This window comes from Stegostoma tigrinum, chromosome 9, assembly GCF_030684315.1.
Source record: "Stegostoma tigrinum isolate sSteTig4 chromosome 9, sSteTig4.hap1, whole genome shotgun sequence".
Lineage (NCBI taxonomy): Eukaryota > Metazoa > Chordata > Chondrichthyes > Orectolobiformes > Stegostomatidae > Stegostoma > Stegostoma tigrinum.
In genome coordinates this window covers 21959753-21977703 of record NC_081362.1, presented here as the reverse complement: position 1 = coordinate 21977703, position 17951 = coordinate 21959753, and the positions used below count along the sequence as shown (strand labels likewise).

Below are 17951 nucleotides of genomic sequence, written 5' to 3'. Positions count from 1 at the left end.
GGCTGAGGAGGCAGGAACTTGTGAATTCTCAAGGCTGTGTAATACCCAGTAAAGAGGGGGTTATTAATCACGTTAATATACATTCCTGAAGGACAGTGAATGTATTATTGTGTGGATATTATACCGTAACAAAACCACAACAGGATCTATTACATTTGGATCTAGGATGTCCCCATCAACACCTGGACCTATTGCATAGAATTGGACAAGAGTTGAGAGTCATTAACTACAGGCTGTTCCACAGGATAGATCCAGGAACTTCAATTAACAGCTCAATAGGACTGATAAATCAAATTTCATTGGCTGTAGAGAAGGAAGAATAAAGAAACTAAGCTTATGACCATTTAAGGCAAGAGAACCCACAAAAGCGGGGGGAGAGAGAGGGAGAAAGAGAGAAAACAGGCCAACTCTCATGGCGTCAGATTTTGAGAAGGAGAACCCAGAGAGAAGAATCAACTTTCCTGGGGACAGACAGGTCTCTCTCTCTCTCTCTCTCTCACACACACACACACACACACACACACACACACAACTGTACTTTATTAGAGATGTTCTTAGTGTGAAAAAAAATCACTTTGTGCTGTTCAAACAGTAATTTGTGTCTCAGGGCTGTTACTCGATATCACTGGCAGATGCATGGACTGTGCTTCCAGACAGACAGGTCAACAGCAGTACTCTGGATAGCTGACACAGAGTTCCAGAATTGCACATAATTGTAACATTGACTGGATGCAAGGCTTTCCTATTGAAAATAAAACTCTATAGTGGGCCACAAAGCACTCTCAAAGTGAAATAGGTACAGCCGATAGCCTCCTTCACCTGGGGTAAGCCAGTGATGGTGGAGAATCCCACTGCCTTCTCGAGAGCAATTAGAGATAGGCAATAAATTTGGTCCGGTGGATGGTCATTGACCAAATGCATTTCCCCTTTCATAGATGTTGGCATAGACATGTAACCAGTCTTGCCACACCTTCATGGCACATCTTCAATCCACTTACAAGGTGGTTCTGCACTTCAATACTGCAATTTGGAGCGCGTTGACACCTTTCTTTGCAATACTATTTCCAGGACTGGCACCCAAATCATGGATTTGATCAAGGTGCATCCCAGGACTCCTCTCTTGCCCTCTTAGCATCCACTTACTTCACAATAAACCTGGATGCTCACAGCTTCTCCGTCTAGCCTCATTGCACTTTGAAGTAAGAGGCTCACAGCACAAGATAAAAACCAAAAGAACTGTGAATGCTGTAAATCAGAAACAAAAACAGAAATTGCTGGAAAACCTCAACAGGAATGGCAGCATGTGTGAAGAGAAATCAGAGTTAACATTTTGTGTCCAGTGATCCTTCCACAGAACTGATGGTAGCCAGGAAAATGTTGGTTAAACGTATAAGATAGGGTGGAGGGAGGGCATGAGGAGTAAATGATAGGTGGGGGTACGATCCAAAGGGAAAGAAGAACAATTGGACAGACAAAGGAGTGGATAATGATCTGGCCAAGAGGGTGAAAAGCTATTAATGGGGATTATTAGTAGCTAACAGTAGGTAGTATGCAATAGCAGACCATGTGATAACAAGGCCTGGTGTCTTGGGGATAATGGGAACTGCAGATGCTGGAGCATCCAAGATAACAAAGTGTGAAGCTGGATGAACACAGCAGGCCAAGCAGCATCTCAGGAGCGCAAAAGCTGACGTTTTGGGCCTAGACCCTTCATCAGAGAGGGGAATGGGGAGAGGGTTCTGGAATAAATAGGGAGAGATGGGGAGGCGGACTGAAGATGGAGAGAAAAGAAGATAGGTGGAGAGGAGAGTATAGGTGGGGAGGTAGGGAGGGGATCGGTCAGTCCAGGGAAGACGGACAGGTCAAGGAGGTGGGATGAGGTTAGTAGGTAGGAAATGGAGGTGCGGCTTGGGGTGGGAGGAAGGGATGCGTGAGAGGAAGAACAGTTTAGGGAGGCAGAGACAGGTTGGGCTGGTTTTGGGATGCAGTGGGGGGAGGGGAAGAGCTGGGCTGGTTGTGTGATGCAGTGGGGGGAGGGGACAAACTGGGCTGGTTTTGGGATGCGGTGGGGGAAGGGGAGATTTTGAAGCTGGTGAAGTCCACATTGATACCATTGGGCTGCAGGGTTTCCAAGCGGAATATGAGTTGCAGTTCCTGCAACCGTCGGGTGACATCATTGTGGCACTGCAGGAGACCGATGATGGACATGTCATCTAAAGAATGAGAGGGGGAGTGGAAATGGTTCGCGACTGGGAGGTGCAGTTGTTTATTGCGAACCAAGCGGAGGTGTTCTGCAAAGCGGTCCCCAAGCCTCCGCTTGGCTTCCGCAATGTAGAGGAAGGCACACCGGGTACAATGGATACAGTATGCCACATTGGCAGATGTGCAGGAGAACATCTGCTTAATATGGAAAGTCATCTTGGGGCCAGGGATAGGGGTGAGGGAGAAGGTGTGGGGGCAAGTGTAGCATTTCCTGCGGTTGCAGGGGAAGGTGCCGGGTGTGGTGGGGTTGGAGGGGAGTGTGGAGTGAACAAGGGAGTCATCGAGAGAGTGGTCTCTCCGGAAAGCAGACAAGAGTGGGGATGGAAAAATGTCTTGGGTGGTGGGGTTGGATTGTAGATGGCAGAAGTGTCGGAGGATGATGCGTTGTATCTGGAGGTTGGTGGGATGGTGTGTGAGAACGGGGGGGGATTCTCTTTGGGCAGTTGTGGCGGGGGCGGGGTGTGAGGGATGTGTTGCGGGAAATGCGGGAGATGCGGTCAAGGGCGTTCTCGACCATTGTGGGGGGAAAGTTGCGGTCCTTGAAGAACTTGGACATCTGGGATGTGCAGGAGTGGAATGCCTCATCGTGGGAGCAGATGCGGCAGAGGTGGAGGAATTGGGAATAGAGGATGGAATTTTTGCAGGAGGGTGGGTGGGAGAGGTGTATTCTAGGTAGCTGTGGGAGTCGGTGGGCTTGAAATGGACATCAGTTACAAGCTGGTTGCCTGAGATGGAGACTGAGAGGTCCAGGAAGGTGAGGGATGTGTTGGAGATGGCCCAGGTGAACTTGAGGTTGGGATGGAAGGTGTTGGTGAAGTGGATGAACTGTTCGAGCTCCTCTGGGGAGCAAGAGGCGGTGCCGATACAGTCATCAATGTAATGGAGGAAGAGGTGGGGTTTGGGGCCTGTGTAGGTGCGGAAGAGGGACTGTTCCACATAACCTACAAAGAGGCAGGCATAGCATGGTTTGGGTAAGGACATGGGAGACCTCAAGCCCGAAAGTTGTTGAACTCAAAATTGAGTCCAGAAGGCTGCAGGGCTCTGCAGGAAACTGAGGTGTTGTTCTTACAGTTTGCACTGAACTTTGCTGTAGCAGCCCTGAGAGAAAGAGATTGTCAAGAACCAGGATGGTGTGTGAAACGGCAACTTGAAGCTCAGGGCCCTTTTTTCATTCAGAATGTAGGTATTCTGTGAAGGGGTCACCCAGTCTGTGCTTTGTTTCCCCAATTTAGAGGAGACCACATTTTGAGCAGCGAATGTATTAAACTAGATTGTATGACGTGCAGATTAAATGGTACTTCATGCTATGCTTGCGCCCTTGGTTACTGAAGAGGGATGAAGTGAGCAGGCAAGTGTTACACCTTTTGCAGTTGCAGGGGTAGGTGCTGTAGGCTCTGGGGCGAGGTGATGTTGGGAGTGAAGGAAAAGTAGACCAGGGTGTCCCGCAGAGACCGGTCCCTGCAAAAGGCTGACAAGGGAGGGGAGGGGAATATATGTTTGATTGTAGCATCTCACTGGAGGTGGCGGAAATGGCAGCTACTGATCCTCTGAACGTGAATGCCTGTGTGATGGTAGATAAGGACCAGGAGGGCCCTATCACTGTTGCAGGAGAGAGGGCAAGGGTTGAGGGCTGAAGTGCGGAAATGAGTTGGAGCCGGCTGAGGGCCCTGCCAATTACAATGCTGGGGAATCCTCAGTTTAGGAAGAAGCTGGACATTTCGGAGGCCCCCTTGTTGAAGATGGCCTCATCTGAACATATGTGATAGGGACTGAGGAATCAGCCGAATGGAATAAAGTCCTTACAGGAAGCAAGATATGAGGATGTATAATCAAGGTAACTGTGGGAGATGGTGGGATTGTAGTGGACATCTATGATCTTGAGGGGTCTTCACAGTGTGAATATGGAGTGGATGTTTCCTCTTATGGGAGAGCTAAAACTGGGGCTTTCTGTTTAAAATAAGGCTTGCCCATTTAAGACAGAGATTAGAAGAATCTATCTTTTCTTTCAGAAGGTTGTGAGTGTTTGTAACTCTTTTCCTCAAAGCTGGTGGAAGCAGACTCCTTGAATATTTTTAAGGCTGAGACAGATAGACTCATGAGAAGCAAGGAGGTAAAAGATTATTGAAGATAGGCTGGAGTGTGAAATAATCAGGCCAAGAATGATCTTATTGCATGGTAAACCAGGCTTGAAGAGTCAAATTATCTACTCTTGCCCCTAATTCACATGTCACTGTAACCATGGGGCTGGTATAGATGGAAAAAGGGTGAGCACAGTGCCCCACTGATGCTTGACTATGGTAAATGGAGTAAGGACCAAAATACCATATATGAAGCCATCCAGGACTGTAGCATGTCTGGGTCATTGGAAAGACAGGCTTTCATGTATAAAACTACATGTCTGGCTCCCCTTGCCAGGAGATAAATAACTGATGAAACAGTGAAAAGAACGTCACAGAGAGTTCAGTCCTTCAGAAAGTAAAGAGTGATGAAAGCGTACTGGAATTTCTGGTGATAGAAATGGTCAGTGATGGAACATCAGCTGGAAAGTGAGGATCCTGTAGTAATAGGAACTGAAGGTGTTCACAAGAATAGAAGTCCGGAATAGATTTGATTAAGTTTCCTGTCAATTTTCATGGAAAAAGATGTAGCGAGGAAGAATGAGAATAATTCCAAAGCTTCTGTTTTGAAAATGGGGTCATCAAGGTTCATTTCATGGAGATGTAAAGCCAAGGATTATATTCACGCTGATCTCTAATTGTAGTTGCCCTCCAGCATGAAAAGGATAATGGGAGGTGCCTCAATGAGGATTGCTATTTGGCTTATTTCAAAACCTTAATTGTTCAAAAAAGTTACAACAAGGCTGGGTTTAATACTATAATATTGGGATACTTAACTTGGTTATTTGACATGCTTTTGTTCTTAACTAGCTTGTAAATTTGTGGCTGGTGGCAATCATTGAACATTTTGTATTGGCTGATTTACATAATATCATCCTCCACAAGGAACCGAATAAAAAGCTGGTTGTCAACGTATCTCTTCAGTCACTTGTTGTAGAACGAGTGAAGGATGGCAGGTATCTGGATGTGTGTGTGCGCCCTTCTTTCTGCTGCTTTCTTCACCTCAACCTCAGCAACACTTCACGAAGAAGGTCTTCTTGGTCTGCCTGTCGACATAGATGTGGCCAATGTGCATGTTCAACAAGCTGTGGAATTCTTGAAACAACACTTGTCTCTCACCAGTGATCAAAAGGTCATAGTGGAGAACGCTAAAAGACAGGTAACAATGTAGTGGATCTTGCCTATGTCAATTATGAATATATTGTCTGTCTGTGTATGTTCACCCCTGCTATGCGGCAATGTTAAATTCCAGGGACTTTGCTTAACCTCTTTAATAAGGATAAGTAGGACCCAAGTTTGAAGTTTCAGTGTCAACCTGCTGTGGTGAGTGCCATCTTTAACAATTTACCAACAATTTTCTGAGGTCTTTGAAAGTGCTTTGTGGAGAGTTCTGACACTTTGTTCACTGCCACCTCAGCAAAAGATTTTCACTGAGACCAGAATTCTCCAGAGCTGAAAAAAATCAATTGGACACCATAAAAAGTCTGGTAGGCTCAAGGTAGTAATATGCTGATTCAGATAGTCTACATTGGTGTATCATGATAAAGCACAAAGCCAGCATGAATTCATAGAATCTCTACAGTGTGGAAACAGGCCCTTCGGTCCAACAAGTCCACACCGACCCTCAGAGGGTCCCACCCAGACCCATCCCCATCCCCCTATAACCCACACATCCCTGAACACTCCAGGCAATATAGTATGGCGAATCCACTTAGCCTGCACATCTTTGGACTGTGGGAGGAAACTAGAGCGCCCAGAGGAAACCCACACCGACACAGGGAGAATGTGCAAACTTCACAAAAACAGTCACCAGAGGGTGGAATTGAACCTGTGTCCCTGGCACTGTGAGGCAGCAGTGCTAAATCAATGGCCACCGTGCTGCCTAATTCATTCCCCCTAACAATCCATTTTTTGTTTACAGGGTCACTAATTTTCCATCTTCACAGAAAAAGTACAGAGTAACAAAACACATCACCCTAAACACTTGAGAAAACCCAGAAAAGATATTTGGTGACTTCATTTGCTTATATTTGACTGAATTATAATGTATTAGCCTTAATTTGTTTCATCGCTTGAGGATGATACATAACTGCAGCCAAATGGAAATGTTTCCTTCATAGCACTTGGCCTAATAGATATAATAGGACAAGGTTAATGTAGTTGATAAATAAATAAATTGATGTTTTCTCCGTGATAGCACTTTCATCCCTGAATTAGGCAGCTTTCAAACTGGCTATTAAAACAGTGCTACAATTTTGATAAGACGTTAAACCAATTGGCTCTGCCTGCTAATTTAGGTGAGCATAAATGATTAGGAGATATCCTTTAAAGAAGTTCTTCAAGAGTCATGACTAATAATTATCTGTTAACTTCAATACAGAGTAGCCGATCATTTATCTCATAGCTGTTTTCTCTTGTGCACAAAATGGCTACTGCATCCAACAACGGTAACCACACTTTAAAACAATATTAAAACCACATTTGAAGTTGTGAAGTGTAATAGCACCATGTTGTGGATATTTATCTTTTTTATTCCTGTCTCTTTTAATTTTGTTATTCACCAGATATTCTTCTTTATTCTGAAGTCCTGAACACACCGAGTTTGGTTGTACAATTTGGCTTCAATTTTAAAATTCTTCCCTCATTTCAAATCCCACTATGGTATGCTCTGCTCTATCCTTAAAACCTCCAGCCCTACAAGAAACATCCCTCTAATCCTGGCCTGTTGCACGTTCAAACCTTTGTTGCCAATGCCTTTAGCCACTAAGTTCCTGAATTCTGGAGCTCCGTTCCCAGAGCCCTTTGCCTGCCACCTTTTAGATGCTACTTAAAATTAAATCTCTTTGAAGCTTTTGAGCTTTTAACCTAACAGCTTGGTCTTGCTTCTGCATCAATTCCTTACTAATAATGTTCCTCTGATGAACATTGGAATAGTTTACTATTTTAAAGGCAATATATAAATACAACCTATTGTTGTTGTTAGTGAAGAGAAGGGGTGGGGGGCTGAAATGTTGGAAATAGGTTGAATGCAGCTGAGGGTCTTGTCAACCACAGGGATGGCAAATTCCTCAGTTGAGGGAAAAATTGGGCATTTCTGAAGCACCCCACTCCCCTAAAGCTGGCATCATTAGAATAGATGCAATGGGGATGGAGAAACTCAGAGAAAGGGATAGGGTCTTCACAGGAAACATGGTGTGAGGATGTATAAGTCCAGGTAACCTTTGGGAGTCAGCAGGTTTGCAGTGGATATTGGTAGTTAGCTTATCGCCAGAAATGGAAACAGAGATGTTGAGGAAGGGAAGGGAGGACCCAGAGATGGACCAAGTGAAGGTGACAGCAGGGTGGAAATTGGAAGTGAAATGGATAAACCTTCCCAGTTCCAGACAAGAGAGGGAAGCAGCAGTGTTGATGTTACAAGAGGAAGAGTTGTGGTTGGAGTTCGAGTAGGATTGGAACAAGGAGTGTTCCATGGACCCAACAATGTGACAGGCATAAGTGGGGCCCATGCAGGTAAGCATGGCCATTCCTCTGACCTGAAGAAAATGAGAGGAGTTAGAGGACATGTTGTTGAGTGAGCGTGGCCAGGTGGAGGAGGGTGGTGGACAGTGGGGACGGTTCAGGCCTGTTTAACAGAAAGAAGCAGAGAGCCCTGAGACCATCCTGATGGGTGAAGGGACATGTAAAGGGATTGCACATCCAGAAAGAAGGAGAGGCAGCTGGTGCCTGCAAACCATAAATTTTGCAACTGATGGAAAGCGACAGAAGAATTCTGGATGTGAGTGGGAAGGGACTGGACAAGGGGAGAAAGTGTGGAGTCAAGGTAGGAAGAAATAAGTTCCGTAGGACAGAAAGAATGAGTCTGCCTCGGTAGCCCTGTTTTTGGATTTTGGGAAGCTATGTGGGGATGGGGTCCATGGTGGAGGGAAGATCCCCAGAAGAGATTAGGTGGACACGTGGCCTAATGCTCAACGATGGGGTCAAGGATGGGGGGCAAGTACCTGTTGGAGGAGGTGTCCGAGAGCTGGTGCTTAGCTTGTCCAAGGTTCACCAGACAATATCAGGACCATCCTTGTCAGCAGGACTATCAGAGCTCTCCCTGGGCTACCAGGAGCTTGGTAAACTATTTAACGTCACAAAATGTTATTGATTCAATGTCTTTCAATGATTAATTTTGTGAAATCGGCTAATGTTCAATATGTTATTATTATCAGGCGGTTGCTGGATTGTTGTTGCATCTAACCATTAAGATTGAATCGGAGACGCTGAACACTTCGACAGTAAGAAACGCTTTATGTTGTTATTAATTATATTAAAGACAATTAATTAGTTTCCTTCTTTAACATGCAGACAACTTTGATATGCTGGTATTTACATCCTGACCAAAGTGCATCCTTGACACCAGCCATTCTGTTCCCTCAGTCCATAGACTGTTATTTTGGAAGTTACTTAGTTTGTGTTAAGGAGTACAATGATAATAGGTAAGAACCCAGAGAACTGCAGATGCTGTAATCAGAAAAAAAAGCAGAAATTGCTGGAAAGGCTCAGCAGGTCTGGCAGCATGTGTGGAGAGAAATCAGAGGTAATGTCTCAGGTCCCGTGACCCTTCCTCAGAATTGAAGGTAGCTAAAAAATAGTTAGTATTTATTCAGAGGGCAGGTTGAGGGATGGGGATAAGGAGTAAACAATAGGTCAATATAGAACCCACTGAGACAGATGATCAGTTGGACAGTCAAAAGTGTGGATAACAATCAGCCTGGGAGTATGACTAGCTACTAATGGGGACCATTAGTGGCTAACAATGCATTGTGTGTAATGGCAGACTGTGTGATAACAAAGCCTGGAGTGTGGGTGTAGGGGTAAAGACATAAAAGAAGGTGCCTCAAACCCTAAAACTGTTGAATTCAACATTGAGTCCAGAGAGAGAGATGTTGGCCAGGGTACAAGATAGTTTGTTGAGATGGCAGGCAGTTGGAAGCTCAGGTATTTTTTGGCAGTCACCCAGTCTACACTTCTTTTCCCCAATGTGGAGGAGACCACATTGTGAGCAGCAAATGCAATAGGTTGAGTGAAGTCGCCTAAGAAATCAAGTGCAGAGGTTTCCCACTTAATAAATTTAACTCCTGCTCTCTCCCCAGGTATTGTTGAAAATTGAGTATAACATAACACATTATAGATAGATTGGTCATTGTACTCTGCCTAGAGAAGTTCATATTTTTTAATACCACGTCTCCCACTATACACTGCCTGGCAAATGAAAAGAGTGCAGTTCAATAGTGAAGCCCATGCTGAAGGATTAACAGATGTAAATTTAGAGGTTAAATGGCATCAGAAGTTCACCCAACTTTCAATTAGACCGAGAATTGTAAGGTTAAATCCTCTGTGAGCCCCAAATGATATGAATCAGCTCAATCCAATTTGCAGAGGATTTGAAGCAGAGATATCCACAACTGTGATAAGAATTTTAAATGTGAATTAACAGGTCATGATGTTAGCTGGAGTGAATGGGAAGGAAAAAAAATCTAATTGCTGCAACCCTTCTTGGAAAAGGCACTTTGTTCACTTTGGAGGGAAGCATTACAGTGTCTGTTCATTCAATATTGGACACTCTGGAGGCAGGAAGTATGTTTTCGTTGATGGGTGAGTCCAGAACCAGAGGACACAGTTTAAAAAAAAGGGGTAGGCCATTTAGAACAGAGTTGAGGAAAAACTTCTTCACTCAGGGAGTGGTGGATATATGGAATGCTCTGCCCCAGGAGGCAGTGGAGGCCAACTCTCTGGATACTTTCAAGAAAGAGATAGATAGAGCTCTTAAAGGTAGTGGAATCAAGGGTTATGGGGATAAAGCAGGAACAGGATACTGATTGTGGATGATCAGCCATGATCATAATGAATGGTGGTGCTGGCTCAAAGGGCCGAATGGCCTACTACTGCGCCTATTGTCTATTGTCTAATATCAGTCCAGTGTGCGTTTGTTGAGAAAAGTGAAAAGATGCTGCAGTGTCCAACAATAAAATCTTTTACTTTGTTAAGAGAGTGAATTACTTAATTACTTATTATTTCCTTCTGAACTAATAGTCAGAGGTTCATTACTGAGAAACAGCACAAAGTAGATTACACGACGTGTTAAGTCACAGATTGTTAATGCTAAATTAGAACACTAGTGGTTTTATTAGCAATAATGCAAACTAAGAGATGGCTTTGTTACATTTCACAATAAAACGTGTTTTGTTTTCCCTTTCAGAGATGTAACATTGTTGTGCATACCAGTCCCTGGATCAATACTACGAATATTGTATACAACAGCTGCAGCATTTAGAACTAAGCAACAAATATCCTAATCAACTAAGATTTGATTTCTTCTATACCTGTGCTAACAATGTTATATGGTAAAGTTTCACATGTAGTTCCTATTGTATTCATCTCCAGCTCACATGCAATGTTAGTTATTCATGAGGCATTGGCATCTTGATTATAGTTACAAAAAATAAATAAGCTTTATTCATGGATATGGTTTTCTTACTTGTCAGACATTGTCTATATCTTGTAGATTCTTTACACAACTACAGAGCTTCCCTACCTGTGCACTTTGTGACACCAATGTCCTTTTATGTATTCACGAACTGTCACCATTTGACTGTTGTGCACAGAATTAAATTCAAGTTTAACTTACAATTACTTACCTTTAAAAGATTTGGACCCCTGTAGTTGAGTGACTTTGTTCATTATAAACTTGAAAGCATGTCTTTGCTCAATGATATGGTATTGCAAAACTTTTCCAAGGGATCCATGGAGCAATGGATATTGTCCCTGTGCCTCAAAATGTGGGCTTCAGAAAATCAGAAGAAGGGTCTAGGCCCGAAACATCAGCCTTCCTGCTCCTTAGCTGCTGCTTGGCCTGCTGTGATCATCCAAGTCTATACCTTGTTATCTCTAAACTAGTCCCACCTGCCTACACTTTGTCCATATCCCTCCAAACATTGTTTATTCATGTACTTATTCAAATGTCTTTTAAATGCGTTAGCTCTACCTACATCCACCACTTCCTCTGGAAGTTTATTCCATACACAAACCACTGTCTGTGTAAAAAAAACTGCCCCTCCTGTCTTTTTAAAATCTTTCTTACCTTAAAGCTATGGCCCCTTTCCTTGAAATCACCCACCTTAGAAAAAAGACACCCGCCGTTCACGTAATCTATACCCCTAATGATTTTATAAACCTCTATACCTCAATATTCGATATCCCAGTGACAAAAAGGCCCAGCCTATCCATCATCTCCTTAAATCTCAAACCCTCCATTCCTGGCAATATCCTGGTAAATTTTTTCTGAGCCCTCTCCAGTTTAATAATATCCTTTCTATAGCAGTGACCACAGCCACACACAATAGCCCAGCAGAGGCCTCACCAACATCCTTTACAGCCTCAATATTACGTCCCAACTCCTATACTCAGAAGTCTGAGCAATGGCGTATTTACTTCATTTTTGGCGATTGCCAGCTTTTCAAGTCTTCTGAAATTGTTCATTAGTATTTCAGTAGACTGAAGATTTAGGAGCAGACCAGGATTTCAGGAGTAAGACTCTTTACTCTTACCTGTTGAATGTAGCTCATTTACACCAGACACATCTAGAACACATCAAGTAATAAAAACTGAAACAAAATTAGAATAATTTAAGAATTAAATTGTAGTGTTCACCAAATGTGACAAAGAACCTGATATAATGTTCAATTCTCAAATGCAGAAACTACATTTGATTCAATATTGATTTGTTTTTAATATCTGCAACACACAGCTCAGTACAAAAAGTATTTCCCTCAGCAATACTCCAGGAGTGTTCTCGTCAATACCATGTAAAATGGCACAAGAGATCCGTAATTTTATCATTCAATCCCATTGAAATAAAGGCAAATGTTTTATTCCTGTTCCTAATCACTTGCTGAATGATACATATAAAATGGGGATGTATGGTTCACTTACATTTTTCCATCTACAAGAGATAAAAGGAATGCAGCCTCGGCACATTAGTGTGGTCAGATGAGATAACCTGCTGCACATCTTTTTATAGACAAACAAATAGGTTCTGGAAAAGAAAAATCTGCAACAAGGGACACCCATGAAGACCTCCCTTACCAAAGGTGTTATCTTGCCCACAGGGCTGGTATCGTGCTTTTGAATTTCTGAAACCATATGTCATGGTGAAGATGAGCTCTTGCATATGACTAGATATTGCCATTCGCATTGATCGTCATCTAAATTTTCCCACTTTTCATAAGGACTTCCAGGTCTCTTTTGACAGAATCTTTGCCTTGATGTGCAGGCGATTTATGGGCAAGCAATAACCAAATCTCTCTGTATCTCAGTATTATGCAGTCTCTCTATATCGAAATAAGAAATATAATAGAAGCACTAGGGGAAAAACATTTAAACATAGATGTGAAAGTTAATTAGACTCAAGAAATGCTTTCCTTACCTCAAAAAAGATAACTGGCACATCCTGAATGAAATAGATTGTTTGCAACTTGTTCAATATATTCTGAGGTACATCAAAATCCAAATCATCTGGTTTTGATTCCTCACTCTGAGGGGCAGTAACTAATACCTGTTTCTCTGGCTCCCTGTCATAGCAAGGTTTCAACATATTCACATGACATACCCAATAAAGTCTTTTCCTCCCTGCCACGTTTTCCAGATAATTTACCTCACTCAACTTCTTCTCAATCTGATAAGGACTGCTAAATCTTGCTTTGAAAGGATATACCACTGATAACAACAGCAAAACTTCATACCCTGGGCAAATGTACAAATTTTAGATTTCCTCTCTGTTTCTTGCTTGCTGTACCAACTTCAGATCCTGTCTAGCTAACTCACCGACTCTGTTTAGTCTTTCTCTCACCTCAGGTATATAATCCAACTGTGAGATCTCTGACTTCAGACATATCAACCTTGCCTTAATTAATTTTAAAGATCCTCTTACTTCCAAATATCAACTCAAATGGAGTAAACTGAGTCAATTCATTTGGTGCATCTCTTGTGTCAAACAATTTAAATGGGATTTATATCATTTGGGTCATCCTGGCAATAAGCCCTCAGTATGGTCTTTCGGATGTGATGCCACCGATTCAAAGCTCCCTGAGATTCAGGTTGGTATGCACTTGATTAAAAGTGTTTGCTGCCTAAACTATCCATGCCCTCCTTAAATAATTTGGCAGTAAAGTTTTACCTGTGGTCTGACCAAATCTCCCTGGGTAGTTCATAATGGGTAAAGAAAGCGAGCAACTCCTCCACCACCTTTATTTGCCTAAAAATTCCATAATAGAATTGCCTCTGGAAATCTGATAGACATAGCCATTATGGTTAACAAATGCTGGTTTCCACTTTGGTTTTAAGGACAGGACCTACACAATCAATAACCCATATGAACAGTTCGTCAAATGCAGGATTTGGCCTCAAAGGCACTAGTTTTATTACAGCCTTTGCCTTTCTTACCATCTGATACGTATGACAGGTACGGCAAAATTCAGAAGGGGAGAAATAGATGGAAGTTCACCAGATTGTGTTGTCGATAGAATACAGGCAGGAAGTATTGCTGGTAGCACATGATTTATCTGTTGGAGGTCATCTGGGAGTGAGGAAGACTCAGGCTAAGATACAGAAGCATTTCTATTGAGCCAGATTACATAAAGATGTGGTTGAATTTTGCTGTGCCTGTCATACGTGTCAAAGGGTAAGAAAGTCAGACACAGTAATAAAACCAGTGCCTTTGATGTCAGTTCTGACATTTGACAAACTTTTCACGTGGGTTATGATTGATTGTGTAGGTCCCGTTCTGCAGTGCCATTGTTCATATGGCAACCATTTCTGTACTCATTTAGCAGTCCTTATCAGATTGAGAAGAAGTTGAGTGAGGTAAATTATCTGGAAAACGTGGCAGGGAGGAAAAGACTTTATTGGGTATGTCATGTGAATATGTTGAAACCTTGCTATGACAGGGAGCCAGAGAAACAGGTATTAGTTACTGCCCCTCAGAGTGAGGAATCAAAACCAGATGATTTGGATTTTGATGTACCTCAGAATATATTGAACAAGTTGCAAACAATCTATTTCATTCAGGATGTGCCAGTTATCTTTTTTGAGGTAAGGAAAGCATTTCTTGAGTCCCCCCTGCCCAGACCCTGTGAAGTGTCATCGACCACTCGCTCCAAGACTGCAGCCATACTTTGGTGAACTTAGCTGTACCAATTTGGCAAAGAACCTTCTCATTTCTGAGATTGCATGTTTGTGCAGTCTTAGCGCCTCCTTCAGGGGGGATGACACATGACGCATGAATGGTACCACACAAACCAGGAAACATGACCCTATCCAGGATGGTGGTAGCCAGGCATAGGCCCTTTGTCTGCACACAAAGTAGTGCCATTGTAGGCGGTGAACCAGGAGATAAACCCAGAGTGTCAGCATTGTCGGAAAGTTCCCTCGTGTGATTCATGAAGGCCAAACAGGTGCCACCACCGAAGTGACGTTGGGGGAGTAGTGGATAATGTATGTCTGAGTGCAATTACTAATTCCCATTTGCAGCCCTCTAGCATCTGCTCTTTCCAAGCAAATCACACTGGCGGGCTTCCCTATTCCTGACATGTTGGTCAGTCTGAGAAAGGGATGCTGTTGTGAGGTCTTGCAGTTGGTCTGGTACCACCCTGCAAAGGCAATCACCCTGTGACTTCCGCTGGACCCAGTAGCCGCTGGTATTGATGCTTCATTTGGGCATTGATATCCCTCCCCGAAAACATGCCCTGTAGTACTTTTCTGTCTCGATACCCATTCAGCTAGTTGTCGTTTTGTTGCAAACAGAGCGCAGGTGCTCTACAAAGTGGTCTCTGAGCCTCCACTTGGTCTCACCGATGCAGAGGACTCCACATCAGGAGTAGCGGATGCAATAGACCACTTTGACCTGTGCAGGTGACCTCTGTCTGATGTGAAAGGTGTTTGGTGTTTTGGATGGAGGTGAGGGGTAGGCATAGGGGCAGGTCTAGCACTTCTTGAGGTTACAGGGACAGATACCGAGGGTGGTGGGGCTAGTGGGGAGTGTGGAGCAGACAAGGGAGTCACTGAGAGACCAGTCCTTTCGAAAGGCAAATAGGGCTGGGGAAGGAAATATATCTTTGGTTGTAGAGTTGGATTGTAGATGGCAGAAGTGATGGAGAATGATACTTTGAATATGGAGGTTAATGGGTTGATATGTGAGGACAAAAGGGATTCTGTCTTTGTTTTTATTGTGGGGAGGGGCTGTGAGAGCAGCAGTGCGGGACACACAAGAGATGCAGTTGAGAGTTGTTTTCAACCACCAAAGGAGGGAAGTTGTGGTCCTTGAACTAGGAGGACATCTGGGATGTACAGGAGTGGAACGCCCCATCTTGGGAGTAGATGCGGCAGAGGCGGAGGAATTAGTTGTAGGGGATTGCATTCTTGCAGGGAGGGGGGGTGACAGGACGGAGCTGTGGGAGTCGGTGGACTTGAAATAGATGTCAGTTTCGAGGACGTAACCGGAAATGAAGACAGAGAGGTCCAGGAAGGAGAGAGAGTGTCAGAGATAGTCCATGTGAACTTGAGTTTGGGGTGAAAGGTGTTAGTAAAGTTGATGAACTGTTCAAACTCCTTGTTGTAGACCACCAGTGCTCTGTTCATGACAAATGACAACACCTCTCAGTCGCGAACTATTTCAAACCCCACCCCCCTGCTCCCTGGACAACATGTACATTCCGGGCTTCCTCCAGAATGACACCATCCGGAAACTGGAGGAGCAGCACCTCATATTCCACTTTGGGAGCCATCAATGCAATGGTCTCAATGTTAACTTTACTGGTTTCAAAATCCTCCCACCCCCAACCTCATTCCATGACCAACCCTCCCTCTTATCCTCGCCTCCTTGACCTGACACAAACTATCCGGCTTCCCTCCCACCTATCTGCTCCTCCCACCTCACTGACCAATCCCCACCATTCACTACCTGCAGTCACCTATCACCATCCCACCTACCTTCCCTAGCCCCACCCCTCCTCTCTCTGTTTATTTCACAGCTTTCTTCCCCTTGCCCATTTTTGAAGAAGGGCCCAACCCGAAACGTCAGCTTTCCTGCTCCTCTGATACTGCATGGCCTGCTGTGTTCCTCCAGCTTCACACTGTGTTATCCCTGTCTCCAGGAACAGCTCTCTCTGTGATTATGTCCTGGTGGAGCGTCAATGCTCATCCTGTCATGAGCTCAATGGGTGTTTGTCCAGTGGCTCTTGAGGATGTTGCCCTCTGGGCCATCAGAATGGTTGGCAGGGAAAGGGTTCATTTAACCTCTTCTCCTATCATGGCCTTGATCAGAGTATTTCTCAGCATTCTATTCATTTCCTCCACCATCCCCAAGCTCTGTGGCTGGTAGGGGATATGATATCTTTGTGTTATTCCCAAGAGTTTACAAGCTTCCTTCAGGCACTTGCCTGTGGAATGACTCCCTTGGTCTGGGTCTAGTTGTAGGGGAAGCCTTCCCCACCTGGGTACTATTTCTGCTGCCAGTATTTTTGCCACTGAGGTTGCAGTACAAACTCTTGTGGGGAAAGCTTCTACCCATCTGGTAAATTGGTCCACCATGACTCGACAGAATTTTTTTATCTGACTTTGTTGGGGGTGGCCCTATAAAGCCCATTAGGATTTGCGACCAGGGCTGAAGGCTTATTTTAATTTTAATTCCCTGTCCTGGCTCTGTCTGTGCACATGCAGTGCACCTCTGGCAAAATTTAGCAATGTTTCTTCCCATTCTTTTCCATCATCAGCAATTACATATCAGCTGTATCATTTTATCCCTCCCTACGTGTGCTAATCCATGGTAAATATTGCATAGGGTCAGTTGGCATAAACTGGGAGCTACCACCTTATCTTCCTCACTCCAAATATCATCTGCTCCTAACGTTGCCCCATCGTTAATCCATTCGGCTTTTTCTTCTGAACTAGCTGCTGCTTTGTAAAGTTAAAATGTTCCATTCATCATCTTTGGCTTCTAGCTCCCTCACAGCTGCTATTGTTATCACTTCCTTTTCTAACATTGCTTTTGCTGCACTCTCTGCATTGTCGTTCCGTCTCTGCTCTGGTGTCTGAATCTTGCTTTGTGTTTTTATTTTAGTTACTGCTTCCTCCTTCGGCTCAATAGCTGCAGCCACAAAGTCCTTGACTAGGAATTACACTACCACTCGAGGTAACATAACCTTGCCTTTCCCATGCCATCATGTACGTACTCATGGACTACACTGAAGGAATATCTACTCCTGTGCACCCATTAACCCTTTGTCCTCGAACTGCAGGATGGAGGTAAGCGCTTTTAGTTCTTCCAACCTTTCTCTTGCCAAAAGCTCTCCTTTCAGATTAACCACAGCCCGCCCTGTCCAGGCCTCGCCATCATAATATTTCCATGCCCTGTCTACAAACATGCATTTCACATTTGGCCCCTTTATTGGCTCTTCCTTAGCTCGACCTGGTCTCCGTTCTTCCTGTTCCATGAAGGAGATACAATCATATGTCTCTCCTTCCTGATTCACATAG

The 17951-nt window shown here is 43.9% G+C and overlaps 1 protein-coding gene across 1 annotated transcript; it reads left to right on the top strand.

Moving 5' to 3' along the window:
* Positions 1-5287: 5287 nt before the first annotated feature.
* Positions 5288-10885, top strand: LOC125455031 (cystatin-like). Its single transcript, XM_048536519.2, has 3 exons — positions 5288-5538; positions 8591-8656; positions 10621-10885. The coding sequence occupies exons 1-3, from the start codon at positions 5329-5331 to the stop codon at positions 10693-10695; spliced, it is 351 nt and encodes a 116-aa protein (XP_048392476.1). The 5' UTR covers positions 5288-5328; the 3' UTR covers positions 10696-10885.
* The last annotated feature ends 7066 nt before the right edge of the window (positions 10886-17951 follow it).

Excerpts from the sequence above, each read along its gene's own strand:
- LOC125455031 (XM_048536519.2), top strand. The coding sequence starts at position 5,329 with ATGGCAGGTATCTGGATGTGTGTGTGCGCCCTTCTTTCTGCTGCTTTC. Across the intron at positions 5,539-8,590 it reads TGGAGAACGCTAAAAGACAG|GCGGTTGCTGGATTGTTGTT; the intron begins GTAACAATGTAG and ends TATTATTATCAG. Across the intron at positions 8,657-10,620 it reads AGACGCTGAACACTTCGACA|AGATGTAACATTGTTGTGCA; the intron begins GTAAGAAACGCT and ends TTTCCCTTTCAG.